General features: G+C 40.2%; 2 protein-coding genes across 2 annotated transcripts in view; both read left to right on the top strand.

The window, feature by feature from the left end:
* The first annotated feature begins 346 nt into the window (after positions 1-346).
* Positions 347-10,957, top strand: f11r.1 (F11 receptor, tandem duplicate 1). The gene is made up of 10 exons (XM_061248704.1): positions 347-603; positions 4,790-4,849; positions 4,986-5,102; positions 5,990-6,130; positions 6,707-6,909; positions 7,485-7,587; positions 8,184-8,291; positions 8,423-8,435; positions 8,970-9,021; positions 9,491-10,957. The coding sequence occupies exons 1-10, from the start codon at positions 561-563 to the stop codon at positions 9,524-9,526; spliced, it is 876 nt and encodes a 291-aa protein (XP_061104688.1). The 5' UTR covers positions 347-560; the 3' UTR covers positions 9,527-10,957.
* A 2,707-nt stretch (positions 10,958-13,664) lies between these two features.
* ubash3ba (ubiquitin associated and SH3 domain containing Ba) overlaps positions 13,665-25,654 on the top strand; it is a 53,038-nt gene continuing 41,048 nt past the window's right edge. The window contains exon 1 of the mRNA XM_061249833.1: positions 13,665-14,188. Within this exon, the coding sequence (XP_061105817.1) occupies positions 14,061-14,188 (128 nt within the window). The 5' untranslated portion in view covers positions 13,665-14,060. The remainder of the gene's footprint in view (positions 14,189-25,654) is intronic.

Below are 25,654 nucleotides of genomic sequence, written 5' to 3'. Positions count from 1 at the left end.
ACAGTAAAAATACGCCTGTATTTGTGTAAGTTTTTGAATGGGTATTTTTAAGAGCGATTTGTTTGCATTTAGGACTGGAGAGATACATTTGAAACTGTTTAAGGCCAGGATGTATAAGCCTATGCCACTAAAATAAAATGAATTGTCAAAGCAAAGAGTTAAATATCGTGGTGATTTTAGCCAGTAAATTATGAGGATTTGTCCAAAGCGATCCAAGGACTTGTTCGTCCACTTCACCAACGATAGTAATTACAAAAATATGCAGAACTGGCCCAACCTCTTTCAGTTGGTGCTTTGCCAACACGTCACCGGGACTATCAAGTAACAGGCCAATCCTCCTTTTACAGGTGAGGTCTATGCGGAAGGGTGGGTTTCGTCACTAGGTGTTTCGACTTGTCCATTTTGGGCTTGAGAAACTTCCAGTTTCGATCGTGGGCTTATTCGATATCATTGTGTTTAAAGGAAGACGGGCCTGCTGGTTGAGAATATTGCGATAAAGTTATTGTTGGCTGTAGTCAGGTGGAATCGACGCTCCAAAAGAAGCACCTATCACTGCCGACATGTTTGTTTTCGTATTTGTACTTCTCTTTTTACAGACAACAGGTAGGACTATCTTTTTGTAGCTACTCGAAATTATACATCAGACAGTTCAGATGAAGGTTTCACACAATGGTATTTTGTTTGTATGTAACGTTGAAACTTTTAGAGTCTGAATGTTTCTTGCCAAAATGTTTGCAATGCTGTGTCTTAAATGACCTTCGGTTAACCTCAAATTCTTTCTTTTTTGCTTCATTCACTTGCTATTTTTAAAATGGAATCTTTAGTAGGGAAGCAAAAAATTATTTTGTTCGAGCAATTCTGCCATGACGAATAACTGCTGCGTGGTTATACGGTATTATAGGAGCCCGCGTGCTAGTGTGTATAAATGTATGACGGTAGGCTATGTTGGGAACTGGGAAAATTCCTTCTATTTAAGGTATTATTTAAAAATAATAAAATGTGTTTTTTATAAAATAGTAAATTTCATTTTCAGTGCTAAACTAGGTGGGGAGTGGGTTATCTATAACCCCAATGCTTGAGTACAGGGCCAGTTGTTACGGAATTTATTGTAGGCCTATGCGTGAATTTAATTCTAGAACTGATCTGGGGTAGCTGTTTACCACGTGAAATATGATTTTATATCCTGTAAGGGTTTACATTTCCTCTATAAGGGTCTTGGCGTAGGTGCATTACTCATAATTATTATTTTTGAAAAACCCTCACAAATTCAGTCATGGCCATTATTGTCATGTGTGAAATTAAAGTATATGAACCTGAAGATAATTTCATACATTGCTCCTGGTTGTCTACTTTTATTCCCTCCTCTCATTGGATGAGCATTTTACAAGGGCCCAGCATTGTGTTCAAAGTCCATTGGTCTCCCCCCCCACCCCCCCATACCAGTTTAACTAAGTGCACGACTACAAAATGGAGATTTAAACTACTCTATGGTCTTTTGAATTCGTTTTTTGTTTGACTTGTTTTTGACTTGTTTAGGCTTGGTTGTATTTTTCTCCTCGTAAGTCTCAGCTAGTTTCCCACCCCCGAAACTGCTACTCATACAACAAACAAGGAAGTTATCAGACATTTTACACACTCTTGTTTGCGGTCAGCATTCCACAGACCTGTTTTTCATAGGAAGTCACCAGCTTTTTCATTTTCAGTTTAAAAGCCATATTGTCTAGATTTGGGTTAACCCCATTTGTGGTCCTCAGGGCATGGGAAGCCACAGTTATTTTATTGGGATCCTTCAGAATCCAGATTTAATCAAACCGGGAGAGCGAGATTCTTCTCTGCTGATACAATCTCCAACATTCGATCGCTTGTCTGGTGTGAATTTTGAGATTGGAAATTGTGAAAGTTCCCACAGCTACTCATTTATCCTCTCGATTGCTTCTTTTCTGCGTCTTGTGCTGAAAATCTAATGCGAAGTATCGGCATGTAATGTGCTGAGCATACCTTACCTAAGTGATGGTTTGCAGCTTAAAGCTTTGCACCATGTCCCAGAGGTTAAGGCATAGTGTTGCTATACGTCTTCTGTAGAAGTCATGAGTCATGCAGCCCATGCCTGTATAACTCGCCACACCCAAAGGGTTTAGGGAAATAAGGTGTTTACATGCTCTTGTTGTGTAGAGGAGTGAGACTTTTAATGAAGTCAGCAGTGCGAAGCCTGACCACTCCAGTGCAGCTCTGCTCATGCACCATCCCTGTGTGACAAAATACAGTTCAGTGATTTTCTTTATACTTTTCCTTATGAATAGTGTGTAGGTCTTTTTGTGGCAAAGGGCACTGGGCTGATGAGATCCCACAGCAGGGGCATTGCTCCTTTCTGATACTCTGTGTTCCTGTGTCAGTGGTTTGGGGAACTATCTAAGACACAGTCCTGGAGGGCTGCAGTGTTTGATGGATTTTGTGGTGTTTTTGCACCAGTGGGTCATTGAAATCATTGTTTGCCTGAAGAATCAAACATTTTTCTCAAGGCCTTCATTCGAAGCTGACCACTGCAACATAGACTGACATATAAGGGAACGGACTGCACTGCAGTTTTGTTTGACACCCATGATCTAGGCCGTATGTTGACTAACTGAACTCTCTAGACCCTAGTGTATTTTGACTGTTGAATGTTTGAATGCTATTGCTGTCTTCTTACTGCCTGATGATAATGATCAGATGTATTTTCAACTGTAAAAGATATGGGCTCACAGGGTGTCTGATCTAACGGCAAACTTTCCGTGGCTTGTGGTGCAGCCTACAGTGTCGGTCTGCTGTGGAAGTATATACTGTGCATTTTATTATCCTGCTGTTCGATTAGCTGTAGTGGCTGACACAAACTAACTTTAAAGGGAGACTACTTGGTAAACTATTTATAAATGTTATAATTTTTTCACCAATTACATTCATTTGACTTAAAAAAACAACGCCACAATGAGGCTGGTTGTTGACTAAAGGATCGTTGACTAAAGGATTGTTGACTAAAGATCAAATCGGTCACACTATCATGAAACTGCCTCTGGAACTTTTTAGGATGCAAAAAGGAGAAGGTTATAAAAATATTCTGAAAATATTCCTAGGAGCACTGTTAAGTCCATTGTGTAAAATTGTAGAAATAACATGACACAAATTAGACCGTTCTATCAAACTCGACAACTGGACAAGATGGGCAAGATGGAGCAAGGCCGGCTAGAATACTCACTGAGCTTCAGAGCTCATTGTGGGGAGTGGGAGACTGGGAGGCTGGAGGATTGGCCTCTTTGGGAGAGAGGCTAGACTGAAGCCATTTCTGAGGAAGATGCTTAATGGGCCCTGGGACCTTTTGAATGGTTTGATTAGAGTCACGTTGAGCTGTTTGTCATGAAAACAAAGGACTACTTGTGGCCAATAGTCATTTTTGAACAGGACAATGACCCAAACATACAGCAATAAAAAAATTGTTAGTTCACTCTTAAAATGCAGTGAGTTGTGTGATTCAAAAATGTTCTCCTGCTTATGATTAACAAGGTTTTTTTTTTTTCAACACTAGTGCATTACCGATCAGGTTTGGAATTTTAAAAAATACCATAACTGAATAATGTTCTGTAGCAGTAGATGATCATATGTGGAGAGCTTGTGCCACTACCAGTTTACCAGAATCCTCTTGTGCGGTCAAATCGTGGTACAGTTGGATACCTGAACTTTACAGGTACTTCTGTAAATGCAGAGCCTGTTTGTTCTTCAACGAGGAACATTGTTCCCTTCAACAGGGAACAAATCAATGGTGCTTGTGGCAAATAATTTCTAAAGGGAATGTGCTACTACAAGCTGCCAAACTACAGAACTTTCCTTGACTTTCATTACCGTGTAGCCTATTTTTTAATCCAGTTTGATCTTTAAGAATGAAAATATTGTGGTCAGTATACTGGTTTAATTGATTTAGAATTTCCACCAATTACGGGGCGACCTGAGTGGCTACTAATTGTTGTATGCACAAACACTGGTTCACTCATAAATTCGATCGTGGTAAACGTTTAATCTATGGATATCAGAACTGTGTTCAGCTGTCATTCATGCGCTTATCAAGGAATGCAGCTAAAACAACAGATGGCATAAATAGTGAGGACAAATTAAGTTATTATGGCTAGATGTTGGCCAGAAAACCATACACCGATATTATCCTAGTTGTCCACCTCTCGACTAACATATTCTCTCTGCATTTACCATGAGCCTTCAGTTTGACCTTGCTACACATTACGCTTCCAAGTCGGGTAAGGTGGCCTACAGAAATGCCATTTCTAGAGTATCTTGCACCATTCAGCATCAGAGGATGAAAGCGATTGATCATGTAGGGCACAGGTGTCAAACTCCAGTCCTGGAGGGCCGCAGTGTCTGCTGGTTTTCGGGTTGTTCTCAGAACCTGTGGTGTATTTAAGTCATTGATTGGCTAAAGAATCGACACTCCTTGTTCTGGAGGCCTTAATTGACTGCTGATTGAAAGAAAACCTCAAAAACCAGCAGACAATGCGGCCCCTTAGGGATTCAGTTTGACACCCCTGATGTAGGGCTTAGCTGTCCCCAGTTATACCTTAATAAAAATAAAAAAAGAATACTGTACATTGCAAAAAAATCATTTTAATACCTAAAAAATACACACCCTTTTCAGAGTTTTCAGTAGGTTACAGAACACACTGGCTTAATAAATGCAGACCACTATCATTGCAGTTATACCGTACCCCTCTATGATCTGAATTAACCTCCTGTTCCTTTCTCTATACAGGCACAATAGCCTTCACCGTGACAACAAGCACTCCAGTCATCAACGTGCCAGAAAACCAAGGTTAGTCATGGTCTCTCATAAAGACAGAAATGTTTGCTTTTGTCCTGTTTATTAATTGTCAGATGATTAAAAGCAGTTTGTGCTCAGCTGTGATTGATTACAATTCATTTTTGCATTTGTTTTTATTTCTTTCTAGGTGCTGACCTAAAATGTTCATACAGTGCTGACTTTGGAACTCCCAGGATTGAATGGAAATTCAAGGCATTCATGGACGAGTCTCAAACTCTTGTTGTCTTCGATGGACAGCCCACTGGTAAGACTAGTCTTTATTTATCATGTCAGTTGTCATTTTCATTTTACAGAATTCCAGTGTTGAAGGTATGGCAAGTCGATCGTCCATTTGGCAAGTCGATTTCCATGACCAGGTTAACAAACAATAAAAGTAAATGTCTTAAATCGTACGTCCAGTATTTTGCACGTTCCTTGCTGTGGAAAGACATGCCTTTTCATTCACCTCTGTGTAGTTGTTTTTACCACCCTGTCCATGACTGTAACGGGTGATGAAAATCAAAAGGTTATGAGTGTCCTTAAGTGTTGTATTTGGACTAGCTGTGTTCAGTGAGGGGGGAATGACTGTACTGGAAATCTTGTGGGTAATGACAATATCACCCCAGCAAAGCTACATTCTTTTAGCATAAGCATCCATGCGCAATGCTGATGTGCCAGGAAACTCCCGTTTATTCTTATCTGACCGTAACACATGGTTCAAATACCATTTAGCAAATTCCACATGCTTATTTTTGTTACTTTGACACAATAAAGGCTTTTTCTGACAACATGTATAAAAACCCCTGCTAACATGGAGTTTATAGTTGATTTTGAGATCTGGATCTTGAATTTTTCACATGGAGATGATGTTAAAAAATAGCATGTTACTGCAGATGTATATTTGACTAAATATTCGGGGTGGTAATAATACGGACATCTTCTTGAAGGGAAAATATTTACAGCACGTAACAAGTTTACCAAAGTAACTCAGTAACTCGGCTGTTATATAGACAATATATCCAGTGCCCTTCTGTTGGTGTTTCTTCTGGTTTATTGCAGTTCACCCATAAGGAGACTGCAGTATATTGTGCCTCGCGTGTACTGTCACCCCAAACTGTTTTTAATGAACTTGTTCCTGTTTTTGTTCCATAGCGGGGTATGCTGGCCGCGTTGAGCTCTACACAGGCGGTCTGAGGTTCAACAGTGTGACCCGTGCTGACAATGGCGAATACACCTGCGAGGTGTCCTCTGCCCAGGGCTTCGGAGAAGCCACCATAAAGCTGGTCGTGCAAGGTTGGTATTCTACGTTACTGAAGTTGGCTAACCTCAGGGATGGACTGGGGTTGTGCAAGGCCTGTGAATAAAGGATTTGTGTCCACCAAAAAAATGGTGGACCAAAAGGTCTGTTTATTAGAGCTGTATACATTGTTCAGAAGGAGCATAAAAAAACAAAACAAAACAAAAAAAACAAGTAGGTTTTGTATAGCCACTCTAATATTGTGTAGCCACTCTGATGCTGGGATGATAAAACTTGTTTTCGGGAGACGATGATATGGAGGTAGGCTCACTCCAGAGAAGCAGTCGGCTCATCTTGGATTGATTTATCTTATGGTGTAGGACATTCCAGCCCTGAGCCGAGTAGCTCAGCTGGTTTTTATAATTTACCCTGGCCCTCGAGGGCTGTGTTTAAAAACCTGTATCAGACCTACCAGCACCACGTTTAGCTCTGTGGAGTGCATATATATACTCCCACGTTATTGTCTCCTGCACATTGTCTCTTGTATAGTGCCACTCTGTGATATTTAGCAAAATAACTGCAAAATGGCTGTGTTCAGAGGGCCGTTTCAATCCTGTGACTCTCCTCTGCAGTGCCGCCCTCCAAGCCCATGTGCAGAGTGCCCGCCTCGGTGACCACCGGGAGGAGTGTGACACTCACCTGCTACGACAGTGATGGCTCGCCCCCCTGCACCTACAAGTGGTTCAAGAACAAGACCCCCCTCCCCGACGACCCCAGCAAGTTCCCCGCCTTCAGGAACTCTACGTTTACAGTTGACCCCAAAACCGGGGATTTGGTCAGTAATGGGTGTATTTATAAAAAAAAGAAATATATATTATGTACGTGAATTGATTCGCTGTCTTTTGCGCATATATAGAGTAAACTATGCAAGTAGTCTTCTCGCAGCTAACAATAACTAACACACCCAGAACTCAGAGCTTACCCCAGCTAGCTACTCTCACTTTTACCTTTCCTTTGTTCAAGCGACACGCGCTTGCGCGCGCCACACACACACACACACGCACACACATACCCAACTAAATTTCCTTACTAACTATATATATATTTCTCAACAAAACCTGTTACAAACACTGTTATACTTTTGTTTCTCACATAAACAAGTGGTATGTATAGCAAGTGCTACATATTTTGTGATATTCAGACTTTACCTTGTCAATTACGGGGTGTATGTATCACATTACACCCCCATTTTCACATTTTGCTTATTTGCGCTGGAGTCTTGGTTCTGTGCATGTAGCATACTGTATATTGTTGTCAGTGCTTTTATCTGAGGAAACGTGGTTTCTCTGCTCCTGAATAAGAGGTGGTTTTAAATCTCCTCTCTCTCTCCCCCCCCTCTCCTTCTCCCAGGTTTTTCCACACATCTCAAAGTTGGATTCAGGAGAATACCACTGCACAGCCAGTAACGGTGCTGGACCTCCTCAGAGCTGTGCCGCCATTAGAATGGCAGTTCGTGAGTTCTCCCAGTCTTTATCATATCCGTTAGTATACGGAAGTACAGATTTATTGCTTTTAATTTTCAGAACAAAGTAGCATTTTAAACATGGAAACATTTTAAACTTAGAAATTTGACTTTGCATGTCTAGGTGGTCTGGCAGTATGCATGTTCTCCTCATGTTTGTATAGTTTCCTCTGGGTACTCTGGTTTCCTCCCACACCAAAATACATGCATATCAGTTTATGCTCTTGTCATTGCCCTTGACCAAGACCCTGTCCTCAGAACTGCAGTTGGTCCCCAAGCACTACACTGTGGCTGCCCACTGCTCCTATGTAACTGGGAGGAGTGAAATGATCAGGACAAATTACTCCGCAGGGGTATCTTATCTATGTATCTTATGTCTCCCCATATTTGAAGTGAAACCTATGCCTATGGATTAGACTTCATTTGAATGTGTACTTAATGTTTAGCAGTCCAGGTACAACATTTATAAACAAATGTCAACTTATAACGGTTTAATAGGCCCTTTGTTAGCTAGCCGAGGCACTATGTGCTCTGCAGGCCTTGCCTATAGGACAGATGGTAAAATGGCTGCTGTGTTCTGTGTATAGAGGACCTGAACAAGGGGGGCATCGCAGCAGGAGTGATCATTGCTCTGTTGGCACTGGGACTGCTGGCATTCGGACTGTGGTATGCCCATCGCAAGGGCTACCTTCCTAGTGAGTTTTATACTTCCCACTGATTCTAGATTACAAGTCAATTAGTTTGATTCAAAAATGTATTGTAAATACAAGAATAAGACGGCTGAGAGGAGATTCTAACCCAGTGCTTTCTCATTTACTCTCTACAGAAAAATCCGAAAGGTGAGTGTCTTGTCTTCATATTTATCCCAAACTGACAAATTATTGAAGGAATAATGTTTGTGGTGTGTAAGAATACTTGCATGTGATATTTAGGATATTTAAGAATTATTATGATTCATAGTATGTATTGCCAAATGCCAGTATGCTAATGAATTGGCTTGGAAATGGTAGCTTGGTAGTGTTTTTATGTATTTATTATTATTTTTTTATTCTTTTATTTTATTATTTTCCCCCATGGACTGATTCCTCTGAACTCAGTTGGCCTCATGCCAATATCTAATGTATCATGTAGCATATAAAGGCTCCTGGCAGATCAGGGGGTGAGCAGCGTGTGCCTTTTTGAACCGTAATGCGTCAGAGGCTCGATGGCTACAGGGAAACTAGACTGCCTCAAGGCTAAATACTATTTCTTCGTGCTGAATCTGCCTTCCAAAAAAAAAAAAAAAAATACTCACCAGGCTCTGAGTGGTGGAGAGAGAGGGGGAGGTACAGGGGGAGGGATAACTTGCTTAATTTCCACATCTCCTCCCACAGCAAACCCCGGGCACTGTACCAGCCTCCTTCAGACTATGTCGACGAGGAAGACGTAAGTACACCAGAGACCGGTGCTTTCTGGGGCGCTCCATGCAAAAACCTGGGGGCGGGTAGTTCGTTATCTGCAGTACTTTGAACATTGACAGTTTGGAGTAAACATTTTTTTCCTTTCAATGTTGCTATATTTATAGCTTGCCACAACTTCATAATTTATATTTATTAGTGAATGCTTTTTATAAAGAGGGTTAAGACCATTGACATGTTGGTATGCAGTAGAACTGAATTGGAAGCACTCTGCTCATGCAGCACATTGACAGTAACAATAATGTACCATTTGTTATTTTGTTGCATGTTTTTGGTATTTTCTTTTATTAAAATCCTCCCACCACCTCCCTTTTAACAGGAGTCTGATGTACTTTTCAACCAAAATGTGTGTAGATGATGTCTTGTAGTTCATTCGCTGTTTGGGTAGTTAAGGGTGGGTGGAGGCGGATTCTGAGGCGGACGTTTTTGCGTTTCAGGGGGAGTTCAGGCAGAAGTCCTCCTTCGTGGTCTGAACAACATTGGAATAGGACTGCTGGGCCAGCACTGGTAAAAGGGTCTCATTGGGACTATGCAAGAAGACCACTACCAACTCGCAGTGGGCTTGTTGTCCATGTTTTTAACATTCTGAGCTTTTAATGTACATTTTTTAATCCTGTGTTGCTGGATGAACATCTCAATTTTAAATCACTCCTAATTTTCTGGCTTGATAAAAGCTTCTTAAATTCTGTCATTGTTCCCCTGTACTGCACTAGGTCTTTTTCCCCCACTGTACTTTGGACTGTGATTGTTTGTTTGAGCCGTAGGTAGATAGAGATGGAACAGACCAGGGTAAAATGCATATATGAAATACTTGATCCTCATTTAATTTTTAAAAACCCTCCTTTAGATCCCTGAGAATGTAACATTAATTTGGCTGTCTGTGTCTCCAGCCAAAACGTATGATCTCATGAAAGGCTATTTTTTGTAAACATTGGCGAAAGTCGATGCTTCCTTGAGAAATGCCAGTAATGTACAGTAGTTTGTTCAAAGGGCTGATTCATTTCCATTTATTCTAATCAGGTGTGAGGAGGTAGCTGGGTACATGTAAGCAGTGCAGGGCTTCAGTGTTGGGTTGGAATTGGTGATGGAGAATTTTGTAATATTGCAGCTGGTCCTACCTAATAGGTGTGGCCATTTCCTGGATCAGACCGTGTAGACTGTTGTGCGTCTGCCTTTGTAAACACCCTTTCATTCTTCATGTAAGCCAAAAATGCACCCTTTTCCTGTATGTGCATACCTCTGGATATTATGCCCTCAGTCCATACAAACTTATCACAGTTTTTTTCAGCTTCATGCTGCCAAAACAGGGTGGAGTAATACTCTATGGTTGGCTGACTGGTTGGAACCAATCATTGTGTTGCTGTGGAGGACCAAGCCTTTTTATTTGTTAGTCCATGATTGAGAGCTTACTTTATAGTTCCATCTGTTACCTCACTACATCGCTACAAATCAGGACATTCAACAATATTGATTTTCCCTAATGTACTTTATGCTTGCTTTGATAATGCAGTGTTAGTAATTGTTCCTGTACAATACATCTAAAATGTCTCAACCAAGGGTCCTTTTTGTTTTAAAGACTTTTTAAAGAATTGTCCTTTATCTATTGCTCTCTTTATAATTTGTTGTAAATATAGCACCTGTTTGTCTATCAGCCCCAACAATTTTGTTTGGCTATGTTTTATTTTTTTAGTTTGAATATTGAGGGGCCTTTTGTTTGTTTTTATTGTTCATAATGAAAATGGCACCCCCTATAGGACAATGTAGAATTGCAGCATCTGGTTTTAACTGTGATTAGTAATGGGTGGGGAGCTAAATTAAATGTTACGGACTACAGATTGTCATTTTGCTAGAATTGTCCCCTTTGTTTTGTGAAGAATATGAATAAATTTGACATTTTTATTTAATTCTTGATTTCAGTGTTTTAATTGTAGAGTTTCCCCTTCTTTATTAAAAGTTGTCACAATCAGCAAATATATTGAACCTTATTGAAAAATGATTGCGGTATATTGAGGGGCCTCTTGTTTGTTTTTATTGTTCATAACGATAATGGCTCCCCCTATAGGACAATGTAGAATTGCGGCCTCTAGTTTTAACAGTAATTTGCAGTAAAAGAGCAAAATAAAATGCTGACTACAGATGATTATTTGGCTATAATTGCCCATTTTGTTGCATGAAGAATATTAATTTCAAATTAAATGATCAAATTCTTCATTTGAGTGTTTTAATTGTAAGATTTCCCCTACCTAGAAGTTGTCTCAGTTGGCAAACATGATTTCACGGCACCTTATTGAAAGATTACAGTGCCTTGCCGGACTACGTCAATGCAGAGAGGAGATTGTTTGCGGTCAAGACTGCATTAAACATTGTTTAACTTTTAGTTTTTATTTGCGTCTGTGGTTAGTCCAGTGCAGTGGACATTAATGGTATTTTAAGTATTTAGTATTTAAGTGTTTTAGTAAATGTAGTAAAATATTTAGTATTTAAGTACAGTTGGTCTAAATAATATTTTGAATACCACAAGTGCATATCAGTGATGCATTTTGATTATAATCTTATTCTTAATTGGAAAAAATCCAAAGTGTATAAATATGGCTTTAGATTGTAATGCACATGAAATGAGGATTCGTAAGAAAGAAACGAGACCAAATGGGAAGCATTTAATATTTAATATTTGCATCATCTTAAAGGACCATGCAAATCAATGGATGTTTAAATGCATGATATCTACAGGCGGCATTGGAAAAATATTTGACTGTTGGTGACGTTGGTATGCCAGTAGGAAGCAGACTTCCCTTGGCCTGTGTGGATACCCCGTGCACCAGCACAGTGATACAGGCAGCTGTAGGCAATGCCATGTCTTGGATGAGAATGTGATTCAGGTCATTGAATGCCTTTTAATTATTATTATTATTATTATTATTATTTTTTGGCACTTCAGACAGAGAGATGCTTGGGATCATCATGGCCAGGCTCTCAGTAAGGCTACCAATTCATCCCACAGGTTAAAGCGCTAATGAAATTGCCTGAGTCAATGTATACGGATTATGCAAAGTGGCTGGAGTGCTTTACTTAAAACTGGGTGGGAGACATTCAGCACTTTAAGATCCTTGAAAGAGATTAAAGCTCTCTTAACAGTTGCTGCTCTAGAGGAGAAAATCATATTTAATGGATAATTCTTCATCTGAACCCATCGGCCTAACCTGAAAAGGAATTAACCTGAAAAAAAAAAAGTGACTCAAGGTGCAATTCCGTTCTTGACTGACAGGTGGCAGTGTAACTCATGTAGGTTCTTTAGGTCTCAAGTTCAACTTTTGTGCTGGGTAAAACAAGGATATGGAACCTAACACCTAAATTGATATTGCTGTGCATTTACTTGGCTCCACACCACCCGGTTCAAGAAGTACTGTATATGGTTGCACGTCATTCGTCATTTCCGAGAAGTTTGAGATTGCAGCTGTCATCTCTGAGAAATTGTCAACAGATGGAAGTGTTGCTGGTTTGCTTTAGGTGCAGTGTGACTAAATTTCTAAATATTTATGGTTTTCAACTGAAACGGACAAAAAAAAGTGAAAATCAAAACCGAATAGCTCCTGGGTCTGGTTGCTTGTGTTAACTGAAGGTTCTAGGCTTATTTATTTACTTGTGTGATATTCTGAGACAAAATTGAAGTTAAACTAGTTGGTTAAGGCAACATGCTGTAATGTTTTTTTTTTGGGGTATCCATAGTAGTTTTGAAGGCAATAACTTTTAAATGTTTTCACTTCATCTCTGGGATACTCTTACAAGCTAGATCGGAGGAGCAGCAGCAACCATCAATTATTTTCAAATTGGTGGCCAGTATAGGATTAGCTACTTCGTTGGCAGGATGATTGCAAATATAATTAGTTACATGACACTCAACTCTTAAATATTACAGTCACTGACAAAGGTTGACAGTTTAAACCGGGAAGCCAATTAAGTGCCCTCCAGAATGTATGAAGTATTACACTGTGAGTACATGTGGATGTAAACCAACTATCTAGTCTGGTATGCTTGTATATATCATGCATTAACATCACATTTCAATAAAGCTACTGATTTAATCATGAAGGGAACACATGAAGAAAGTTCTGAGCATTACTTCTGGCAATTATGCAGCTAAATTTGTCATCAGGAAAGTAGGAAGATGTGAAATTTTAAAAACTTTTCTCAATTTGAATCTCAAAATCTAGAATTAATTGTGGAAAAGGCATTGGATAATGTTACATTAACCTAAGTAGTGGTGGGCTGCTAAAACATTAAGGACAGGAGTTGTCCTGATGTTTGTGTCAGCAGATACATCAACAAAATGATGATACTACTTTGTGTGCAAAGTACATAGTACTTTTAAAAAGGCAAATCTGTTTTCAAAACACAGTCTTCAATAAATTCACTTATTTAGTGAAATGTAGCAGTTCCGTGAACCAAGTTTGTGTATCAGCAAAGAGCATCCACAGCAGACGGTTGCCTATAGCTTTAAGAAAAAGGGGGCGGTACTCAACGCCCAGCCTGCTGACAGGCCGAAGCTACGTTCAATCACAAGCCATTCATGAATTAGTCATTGCAAAGAGGAAGCAAATCAACTCATGATTATTCAGTTCATGATAAATGTGTTGCTAGCTACATTTTCCAACTCGGTTGGAAGGGGCTCAGGGAAGATAATTTCAAATCTGGTCAGCAATATTGAGTCAAAGTGATACCTGGAGAGCGCCAAAGTGACCTCCGTCGAGTGACCCCCCTGCAATGTTGACTTTAAACGCTGTACACCAGGAAGCATAGCTCATACAGTGCAGGAGCACAGGAACACGGAAAACTGAGCAGAGACGCACTTTATTCTCCCTTTTTTGGGAGGCGGGGAGGGGGGAGAGTGCGATTGCACTGTACTAGCTAACAAAATAATCTGCAGTTTCCTATGCCTGCTTCTTTCCTCTTGCTGCATTCAATGGTAGCTATCAGATCCGTGGACTAAATCAATGGAATCCTGAAATTATGGCTGCGAAAGAGGATCTTTATACCAAAGTCACCCCACGGAGGCAGCGACAGAACCGGCCCGGCACCGTGAAACATGGGTCTAATTTGGACGTGCTTCTATCCATGGGTTTTCCAAAAACAAGGGCGTAAGTATCTGTCGGACTATTAATTTACCCTCCCTGTCCCAGATGGTTTAGCTAGTTGCCTAACTGCGCAGCTGTAAGAGTCCGTGGTGTTAAAGCAGTTATGATAGTCCTATGATGACGGAACGCAGCACAACAGTACCGTTATTCTCAGTGGTTAGTGTTTCCGCTTCTCGACGGTCCACAAGTTCGCGGGTGTATAATAATAATAAGAAGAATAAGAATAACAAAACGTCTTTTGAAAATGAACAACGACAGAACTTATGCTTTCCCCCAACCATGTTAGACTCTTTTGTAATTACATGAAAAACGCGTCTTCGTCTGTAACATGCGATCGTTATTGCATCCTTTCAACATCACTGTCAGTGAGTGACAGCATTAGCCTACCCCGGACGCTTGCTTCTCTCTCCGCACCCACTCCCTGCCCTGCGCAGCTACAGTCGAATTGCAGAAAGGTCAATTCCTGCCACGTACATAAGCTCACAGTCGAGCAACAGTTGGCATATCATTAAATTTAAGTTTCACAAGGGTCCCCTACACCGCTTGGTTACAATTCCAAAGACCACCAATAATATAGGCTACACGTGGAAGAATATAAACTCTTACCTGCATATGTAAATCCAACCATTAATCTGATAATTAATCATAAAATCATCACCAATAATTGCCATTATACACCTGGTCTAAACAGGAGCTAATTAAAATGGGCCAACTTCAATGCGCTGATTTTCAGAACTTCTAACAGTTAAAAGTACATTTTCTGTAGGATTGAGATTTGATGAGAAATGATGACCTCCCTGCTATCAGTCACATTTCTCACAGGGTCTGCATGCTTTGAATGTATGTCATTTCAATCTGAAGAATGTGACTCAGGATCTGTGTTTACTGTTTTGTTGAAATGTGAAAAAGCAATGCTTCAGGTATTCAGGTTAATTGTCACAACCATTCCCCTACCACCAAAATGAACTATACAGATAGACCCCCACGCCCATAATATTATCACATTATCAATATTATCAAAACAAAATGTTGGACACATATGCTTGAGGTTCAGAAGTTGAACATGCAAATGCCAAATGCTTCTAGATCAAAATAGACAAGCATTAAATTAACATGAGCATATTTGATTCAACTTTTATTGACCTCAATTTAATATAGCAAATTATTTGGAGTACGGTATGTGTTCAATTTAACGTGTCTGTTATGTAAGAGACAAGATGTACTTTTTTGAAACCCATTGGTTAATTTGGCCTCTGCATTTAACCCATCCTAGTTACCTAGGCACAGTGGGCAGTCACTGTGTAGTGTCTGGAGACCAACTTCTGAGGCCAGTGCCTTGGTCAAGGGCAATGACTGGAGTATGCCTAACCTGAAAAGTTGTTTATTGCAACCTATCAATGCTACTTGTATGAGAAGCTCGAAACTAGCAACATTCAGGTATGATGCAAGAACCTGAATGCAGTATAAAGGTGTATTTTGAATTTTATCAAATGGGAATCTCATTTGAGTTATGATTCCTATTCATTGGGAGGGCTTTAAAAAGACAGCTGTATTGCTCCACGATCACTGTCACATAATGTGTTCATTTAGAATACCCACCATACCACAGATGGTGCTTGTGGCATTCTTTTCAGTAAATAGGAAGTACTGCCATGTTTTCTGTTTTTTGTTCTTAATCGTTGTGTTCAATGGTTTTTTGACAAAAGTTTCAGTTGGCAGAAGCTAATTTAATTTCAGGTAGTGTAACTAATTGCAAAAAGTCATTTAACATCACATGGCTTTAAGTAACCTGTGTGACAGGAATTTTCCTCATGAAGAAACACCCAAATGACCCCTTTGCGTTAGTGATCCAGCAGAAAGGTTAACAAGTCTCTGAAAAAAGAAATGAGAAAATCTACCTTTTTGATCCATGGTATACTTGGGGTCAGATTTCCATACCAAATGATACGGCCCCTAGAAAATTACAAAGAAATGTAATTAATGGACTAGGTATTGTGTCTACAAAACCAGCCCATAATCCTCCATAAATTGAAATTAATTCCAATATCCAATGTTAGTGTGTTATCATAATCGTCCTTTTGTCACTTTATTTTTCATGTTTAATTTACTTTTGAATGAATTAATAGTTTATTTTGATCACACAAAAAAATTAACAAATTGTGTGAAATACGACAGGCAAAAACATCATCCATGTTTACACCAGTCCATTTCACATAATCAGTGACAAAAAAAGGAATGGGTTGAAGCCAAAGGCTTATTAAATTACTGCCTGTCCTAAACAGTTTTTCAGTGATTGTTCTCATTTACTTTAAGTTTTACAAGGCTCATTGTCACTCAAAACAAAATTTAGATGAATGAATCTGAAAAAAAGAATACAAATGGAAAAAGTGCACCACAACATGTCTCTAAAACACATTTATGCATATTAACGCAATTTAATTGCAAATTGTAAAAGAAAAATCTCATTTGTATTATCATTTTATTTCAGATTGCTTTGATTATTAATCTTTTTTTTTTATTAATTTGATTAATATGCTGACTGACATGTCTGCTACACTGCATGGATACACATATTACCACTACAAAACAGAAGTGGTTAACTTGTTATTAATGAATATCAGGTCATACTTTGTATAAATAAATTAAATATTTTGTGAGGTGACCTGTCATTTTCAAATGGTATTATCACTATTTTAGCATTTAAATATGTCCCTTGTCAAATTGCACAACACATTTCGAAGAAACATAAATACTCCTGTGAACTTAAAAATTTGTTTTAGATATATCATTATCAGTTGTAGTTGTATGTAGTTCCTTGGATAACTAGCTATGATGTTCAGTCCTGTATTTTAAATGAGTTCAGAGCCTCTATATATGACTATGTATGACTGGCATAAGTATTTCTTTGGATAACCAGCCAGCTAATTCTACTTTTCTTTCCAGTGGGCGGCCTGTAGCGTAGTGGTTAAGGTGAATGACTGGGACACGCAAGGTTCTAATCCGAGTGTAGCCACAATAAGATCCGCACAGCCGTTGGGCCCTTGAGCAAGGCCCTTAACCCTGCATTGCTCCAGGGGAGGATTGTCTCCTGCTTAGTCTAATCAACTGTATGTCGCTCTGGATAAAAGCGTCTGCTAAATGCCAATAATGTAATGTAATGTAACTTTAAAGCTAGCTGGCTATCGTTGTGGAATCTAACAGCATGTTGTGTATCAGTTAGCTAGCTTGCCAGTTCCTTTTTGGTTGCTATTGATCCAAGTGACATTATGTTATGATTTCTTGCCATGCGAGTAGTGCTTGCCTGAGCCTTTGTGAGGCCCCAACGTCATAAATAGCATATATTTTTAGAATAATTTTGGGGCCCCCTGGCGATCAAGGGTGGCCCCAAACCATTGCAGAGCATAGATTTTGTCGTCACAGAACCATTTCTGTCTGTGTGCTTTGGGTCAGTGACTTGCTGAGAAGTCTACCTACAGCCAAGTCTCAGCCTTGTGGCAGAGGCAACCGAACTGTCAGCCAAAATTGCCCGATACTTGGTGGAGTCCATTATAACATTGATCTTAACCAGTGCCCCAGGACCTCTGGAATGACAACAGCCCAAACACATCACTGACCCACCACCTTATTTCACCGTATGAGGTGCCTCTCCAAAATGTAACATTTATCTCAGTAAAATTTATTTAGTATTTCTTTATGCATTGTCAGTCCTGAAGCCCCGTGTAGGCCTATTATTTGTTCGCTCTGAATCAAGGAGGCAGGACATTTTAACTTTACAAATTAAATGTAAATATTTGTAATACTGTAGGCAGTGTGCCAGAAAACATGTTTAAAATATATATTTATTAAAAACTAGCAAGGTCATGATCTCAGTGATACTGTAGCTGTGGCCATGTTCTGAACATCCTCAGAACATCCACTAGTGCATAGGCATGTATGGGCAATTGAACCCTAATATGGGCTAAATGGATTGGAATTTAGATGACAGAGGGGATGTTTTGACAAAGGAAATTATTTTCGGTACACCATTTACACCATTTACCCTGCCAGGGTATTAATTATTTTTTTACAGTATATGAGGTAAAGTTGTGACAAACAAGAAAAAAAGGCGAGATGGATGTTCTGATGGTTGAAATGTGAGACAGGAAAATATGATTTTTATCTCCTACAGTTCGTTTTTAAAAACATTTTCTTATGTTATTCCTCTGGCTACAGATACTACACAGGAAATATGCATGAAAGAATTGCCAGACATGTTAATGCTTTGTGTGTATTAGTGCACGCGTGTGTACGTGTCTGCCTTTCTGGGTTCTACATGGATGTCCATTGGCCATTGATTGGTTGTAGAGTGGGCATTTGCTCTCACAATGTCTCTCACTACAGCACATCTGTGTGTGTGGCATATCCAGTGAGTGTGGTGTTGTGGGTTCAATGATGTGTGGACAGTGTGTAACCTCACCTAGGTCTCCCATAAAAACTCAGCTATTTCCATGTAAGTATATATTTTAAAAGTTCTATTACTTTGTTCTGTGTGATTTATGTATATTCATGTGGATTCCATTATTTTTTGGGGGTTTATTCACATTTTCCATTCGAGCATTATTGGCATTTGGCAACTGAAATGCGACCGAATCAGGCTTCCGTAAATCAGCACGAGATTTTGACAGAGTTGGGAGATGAGAGTAACTGAGATGAACGGACAGAGAAGACTTGCAAAAAGTAATTTGTCTGCTACTTGTTCCAATTACCCTAACTCTGTGTTCCCTTTTTGCAACAGGGGTGTTCTCCTTAACCATGTACTCCACCTGACAGTGTGCGAGAGAGAGGCTAGCAGATGCTGCGGCCCTGTTGGCTCTTCAACACTTGTATGCTTAATGTCGAAGGAAATAGATATGCACAATTTGCGTGACTTTCTAGCTTAAAAAAATGCATTGCGTGTTGACATTTGGTGAAACCCCAACCTCCTATCTGCGACTCTCAAGTCAGTGAATATACACTCAGTGAGCAATTTATTAGGTAGACCTGTACACCAGTTTGTTAATGCAAATATTTAAAAAGCATGCAGATTTGGTCAAGAAGTTCAACTGTTGTTCAGACCAAATGTCAGAATGGGGAAGAAGTGTCATCTAAGTGACTTTAACAGTGGAATGATTGTTGGTTCCAGGCAGGGTGGTTTGATCTCAGAAACTACTGATCCCCTGTAAAAAAAAAAAAAAAAAAAAAAAGATATATCTGTTGAATGCAATTCATGCAGGTGTTTTAAACCCATTTCAGATGATTCTCTGAGATGTTTGATTTATACATAATAAATATGTCTCATTTCACACCATGCCTTTTAATGAGTTGGTGGCTTGCCAGAGCTCTAATTAAACCACCTCACTCCTAAGCCAGAGCTCAACTTTATAGCCTTACCGTAATGCCAGCTATAATACAATAAATCATGTACAGCTTAATGATGGCTTATAAGGGCAGCAGTGTGCACTAGTGAGCAGAGCTGACAGAGGCTTTGTAGAGAAGTACAATGAATTCCGAGTGACGGCGATTGTACCAAAGGAACGGTACAAAGGCTAAGGCAGCTAACACTGTGGCCAGACTCCAGAGGTTTTTTTAAACAGAGACTTCTGTCCAGTTCAGCGTGTGTAGCCGGGCCTGCTCCTCCATTCAGGCCGGCCTGCCTTAAGGCAGTGTCTCTCGGCAGAGGAGAATGGGTGGAAACAAAAAAAAAAGCAAAAAAAAAAAGCCTTTCACGGCAGACAGGCTGTGACAACTTGGCTGTGACAGATGGAGTTATGAACTGTCCCCCTCCTCTCCTCTTCCTCTTTGCTTTTGATCCTACTTGACTTACTGAAAGGAAAATGTTCTCCAAGGTAGACATTTTGACCATGAATGTGCCGTTCTCTCCAGTGGGCTGTGCTGATGGCCTGAGGGCACTGCACCCCCCCTCCCACCCCCGTCTCATCCCCAGAAAGGAGTCCTGGCCTCTGGCTGCTTGTGCTTTTGGTTGGGGCACCCATCCCTTGACCCGTGGGGGACAAGGCTGTACCATGAGCAAGTTGTTTTTGATTGCATTTTTACTGCTACTTGCTACTATTGGATCTACAGAACTAATAAATGGCAAAGTTATAGCACTCTCACAATGTGCTTATTACTAAGCAAATGTGTGTGTGTTTTATTTTTTTTGGGCTGCCAATACCAACATGTATCAAGTACCCTTGTTCCTAGTTAGAGCCCCTATTAGTTTTTGACTTTTGAAAAAACACTTACCTATAAAAATACCAGAAGCCTGTCTGGTATTTGAAATTCTCTGGAAGCCAACATTTTTGCGGCTTCAGTATTCGGTATAAGCCATTCTTGTTTTGTATGGCCTCTGTCCTAGACAAAACGTTACTCCTGCCTTTTTTGTTGAAATAACTCACTGTGTTAAACAATCATTCACAAAGTGTGCTTCCAGCTATTTTTAACAGAATGTAAATGTTGCCGATTTTTGCCATTCAGAGAGAGCGAGAGAGAGGCAGAAAGCGGGAGGGTGAGAGAGAATTGCCTTAGAATAGCTTTGCCTCATGGTAGGTATAAAATATTCAATAACTGAATGTTTGAATTGAGCTTTTTCCCCTGAAGACAAATGTGAGCTTTGTAGGCAGGATCTGAGGGCTGAAACATTAGATTAGCCCACTATAGCATACATATAAAGTGGAAATGGCTGTATACCTGTACAGCTTTATCCTGTTTCTTTTGACTTTGTACATCATATTTTCCTGTTTTTCAAGTTCCTTGTGTCAGTTCTTATCCTCATACGTTCCTTCATAGCCTTGTTCTTGTATGTTTTCGTTTTCGACTGAGCTCTCAACTGTCACTTGCCTATCATGCGCGACAAACGAACGAGGGAGCGAATGTTGGTGAGGGGGCTGAACGACATTGTCTCTTGAAGTTGGGAGGAAACATGGTGCACGTCACTGATGGCGACCAGACTTCCTTCTCCACTCGGTTAATCTCATCAGTCTCGCTCGCGAGGGGGAAAAAAAACATGCACACAAACTCTTTTAATCTGCCGTGTTTCCTCATCGGCTCTGAGGTACACACCCCGCGGGATAGGTCTCGCCACCGCGGTCCTCCTTTCTACACGCCCCCTTCCCCCGGTCTGTAACCCTACCTTTCGGGTTTTCTGATGGAGCGTGAACAATGGCTGCTTTGGCTGCAGCCTCGTGAGGCCGAGGAGTGCCCCGCACCACCGAGACCCATTGCATCACTCATCCGCATTCCAGCCCCGGTTCACAGCAGAGTCAATCCGCTGCACTGCTGCCTGCCGAGTCACAGTTTGCTGTGTAGGTCGTTCGGCTATGTGACCCCAAGGGAGTTATAGAGGGCAGGGTAGTGCGCTAGCCTTGATTGTGTAGAATCCGTGACCGTGTTTCTGTGGACAGTGTATTCACTGCAATAAAAGTTTGCCTTAGCAAGTGTTTTAGTCTTGAAATGAGACTTAAAATCGTATTGTTTTCTCTCAAGTATGTTCACATAATGTATCTGCTAGTTTTGAGGTACTGTTCACTTGACAAGTGAAGTTCTCTTGAAATCCTGAACTGAGGCAAAGCTGTGTCACCTCATTAGCAATAATTGTGTATTATTTAGCAAAATAAATAGGAAAAAAGCAATATAAATAAGATTTGGAACTTTGGAAATTTTGTGAGGTGAGGTGAAGAAAGCACACATTATGGGGATGAAACCGTGTACAGGAAAGATGGCAAGACCAGCAAAGGTGAAAATGAGTCATTTTGGCTCAAATTAAATTCATTGTTGATTCATAATCGTAAAATGTAACCTAACGAATACCTCACATGCAATTGAATTGCGCGTTTTAGTGATCGGCTTCCATCAGGAGCAGATTACCCATCACAATTAACAACGTATATTGATGAACACATTAACAAATAAGATGAGAATTAACTTTATTTACACAATGTGACATATTATTGTACATGCAATATTACTAAATCTCCATTGAAATATTACAGCCAAAAAGAAAGTACAGCCACTTTGTAGTACTGTACCAAAAATGTATTAATAGGACCACAGGGCATCATAGAGAGGTTGTAATATTTTCAAAAGTAAGTTTCAATCATATGTTCATATATTTATTTTAAGGAGAGGGGAGAGTATCAAAGACGTACATTTTTTATGTGGTTATGTGGTTTGAATATCTCAGAATCTGCTGACCTCCTGTGATTTCCATGCACAACAGTCTCTTGAGTTTGCAGAGATGCAAAAAACAAAAAAACATCTAGTGAGCGCAGGTTCCGTGAGTGAAAACGGCTTGTTAATGAGAGAGGTGAGAGGAGAAGGGTCGGACTGGTCAAAGCTGACAGGAAGGTGACAGTAACTCAAATAACTGTTTGTTATAACAGTGCTATTCAGAAGAGCGTCTCGAAACACACACCACATCGAAAGCTGCCAACAGCAGTAATCCACTTCAAGACCAATAATAAAAAGTCCAATAAATACTTATTGAGTCTACAACCATTATTATATGCCTTCCTTTTTGCTAAGGGATGTGTTGAGCGGTGATTTCAGGGTGCGTGTGTAGTACAACCGATTCAGTGCTTCTGTCACCATTTCCAGTTAGCTGCCGTTGTAGAAGTGGTGCGAATCGCCAAAAAAGGGCAGGCTGTGTCAACTTGATCTCAGTTGGGGGGGCGCAGGTGGATAGTTCATGTGGAGGCGAGGGGGTGGGGGTACGGGGGTCATGCTGACTGGAAAGACTGAGATGAAGATGCATTTAGGGATCCAGTCACTGACTCAGGCGAAGGTCACTCTTTCCAGTCTCGCTTGCCTTGGCCGTCCTCTCGGCCTGATGATGCAATCTGGGCCAAGCGGTTGCTTAAGATTTCCATGGACGACAGAAAAAAAAAAAAAAGGAAGTGGTTGTTGTGAGTTGTCCTGCAACGGAACATTTGAGTTCTGTTGAAAATGAATAGCGGCTTGTATTGCCATTTTATGAAGTCTGTTTCTTAACCGAAACAAGATTGATTATGTTTTCCCATCACCTAACACTGTGTTGTAGTTTATACGGAAATTTTGTTTCTATAAAAATAAATATCTGCATTTTGTAGTGTCTCCTCAATAAAATATGTGAATGCTAGAAATGTTTTAAATGTAGTATATTCCTTCAATTTTGTGTTCTGTGTCTACCGATAAATGCTTTCTCGTAAGGGTCATCAAGATATGCACTGCAAAAACCCCCCAAAATTTTTTTTTATCTCAACAAGTTTCAATATATTTCACGTATATTGGCAAGCGCTAATTTGAAGATTTGCCAATCTTGAGAAACTCAAAATGAGCTAATGTAAGAATTAAGTTGTATTACAGAATAAAAACGCTTGTTAAAACCACGTTTTCCTTGCAGTGAGGTACATTGGCGTAGGCTGCCCAGAGGGATCCTGTCCCTTCTGAAAGGCTGGCTTGTGCCGTGCACATGCTCAGTGCGGCCTGCTGTGCGGCAGGTAATCTGCCTCCTCCAGGAGAGATCAGACGGCCCGGGCCCACGATGTCTTGGCTGAGAGAGGCGACAGCTGGCCCGAGAAAACGAGGGCACGGGAAAGAAACGCAGGCACCGAAAAAGGCAAAACAATCACAGACCATAGCTTAGTCTCTTCCCCCCTCCCACCTGTCATCTCATGCAGAGAGGGCCAGGGGATGGTGAACGGGACATGCTGGCAGGTGTGATTTTACAGCGGTCCCAGGTGCTGGCAGTGGGCGCTCGATACTGTGACGTTCAGGGGTTTCTGTCAGGCTTTTTTTGTTCGGGGGGGGGGGGGGGGGTCAAAGGCCACCCCATGCCTCAGTGAGGGCTTGCTCAAACCATTCACTGATGATGACACATTCCTTCCCAATGAAATGGAAAATTCATTTTGTCTGTGAATGTGAAATTTCGGCTCTAACGGGGTTTGGATAATATAGTGCCACTACATCTGAACGGTCATTGTTGGAATAGAATAGCTGTGTTTGTATAATTGTGATTAAGTATGCGTTTACCCTAAGGCACACACACTATTTATTGTCGTTGTATGCCGTTTTAATATATAGAAGTACAAATATAACATAGTTGAAATGCACATCTTAAAAATAGTGGTAAAACAAATTGTCAATTAGTATGTTTTCCCATGGGTGATAGAAGTGTGTTTGATCTGGCATTTACTGTATATGACAAGTAGAAAGAACTTAAAACATATAATCTGCTGGCATACAGTATAATGATAATAATAATAATAATTTTTTATTTTTTAATTTTTAATTTTTTACAAATTTAAATAAATATAAAATATTTTGATTAAAATATGATTCTTAAAAGGTTAATGTAAAAGCTTTTTACATTTTGAAGCCTGTAATGAGTAGATGCCTTGGTCCTATCCTCTTCGTTGGGGTCGTATACACTGTCGGGCAGTCACGGCAATGTTTGAGCGCACGGGCAGTGGGGCGAGTGAATGCTGGAGCTCTGCCTGTGGGGAGTTCATGTTATCTCTGCTTTCTGTCATTGTCGCTCATTTCCTTCCTCCAAATAAGACAGTCTGTAAATATAGCCTGGAGCAGAGACGAGGGGCCACGCCTCGCTCCAGCCACCCTGGCCCTCGGGCCGAGTGCAGGGCCAGGGGTTACCTGGGGACGTTTATCTGTCCGGACCGCTGGTTCGGGTTGTGTTCTCCAGCTGCCACTGTGTAAGGGACGGATAATTTTTTTAATAATAGTGAGAAGGGCCCAGGCATTTTCCACATATGTAGGATTTAGAAACTGCATTCATGAATACCAAGTGTATACAAGTTTCCCTGTCGCTAATGGGAAGTATGCTGACTGGACATTACAGGTGCAGATCAGTTTGTAGCTAGAGGTTTTTATGTGTCTGAATTGTATATATTTTTTCCAAGAGCAAGATGGTGGCAAGTCGCGTACACCTGTCTTAGGAGGTCCAATCCCTGGGCTTGTAGTTCTTGTTCCTCTGGGTCATTCCGTGTCAGATAAGATAAGGTTGTTGCAACACCGTCTCAGATTTTGTTCAAACTTCGATTATATCATGAATGGGTCCTGAAACCAAGGCCTGTAATATTTCTGTTCAAATCCAATGTTTTCATATTTTTCAGCCCTTGATATTATTTCATTTTATAGCCGCAAAATGCTTTATCTGGGAAGCCATGTTTAGGCATTAATATCTAATAATATCTATAATAAGTATTGTTCCTAGCCTCACCAAACTTAGGATGGAAGACAAACATGCTTCCTGTATGCCAAAGCCATTGGAAGCCTGAACTACATGCCTTAGATAAAATAAAAAAATAAAAAACCTAGACAAGAGTGATATTGAGGGTACTACAAACCCACATTTTTGCACCAATTTAGTATCAATCTTTATTTTTTCTGCAAATACAAATTCATCTTTTTTAAATTTTGTGCCAATATTTGAGATCTCTACCACTAATGGACATGAAT

This window comes from Conger conger, chromosome 7, assembly GCF_963514075.1.
Source record: "Conger conger chromosome 7, fConCon1.1, whole genome shotgun sequence".
NCBI classification, from domain to species: domain Eukaryota; kingdom Metazoa; phylum Chordata; class Actinopteri; order Anguilliformes; family Congridae; genus Conger; species Conger conger.
This window is presented reverse-complemented; position numbering and strand designations above follow the sequence as displayed.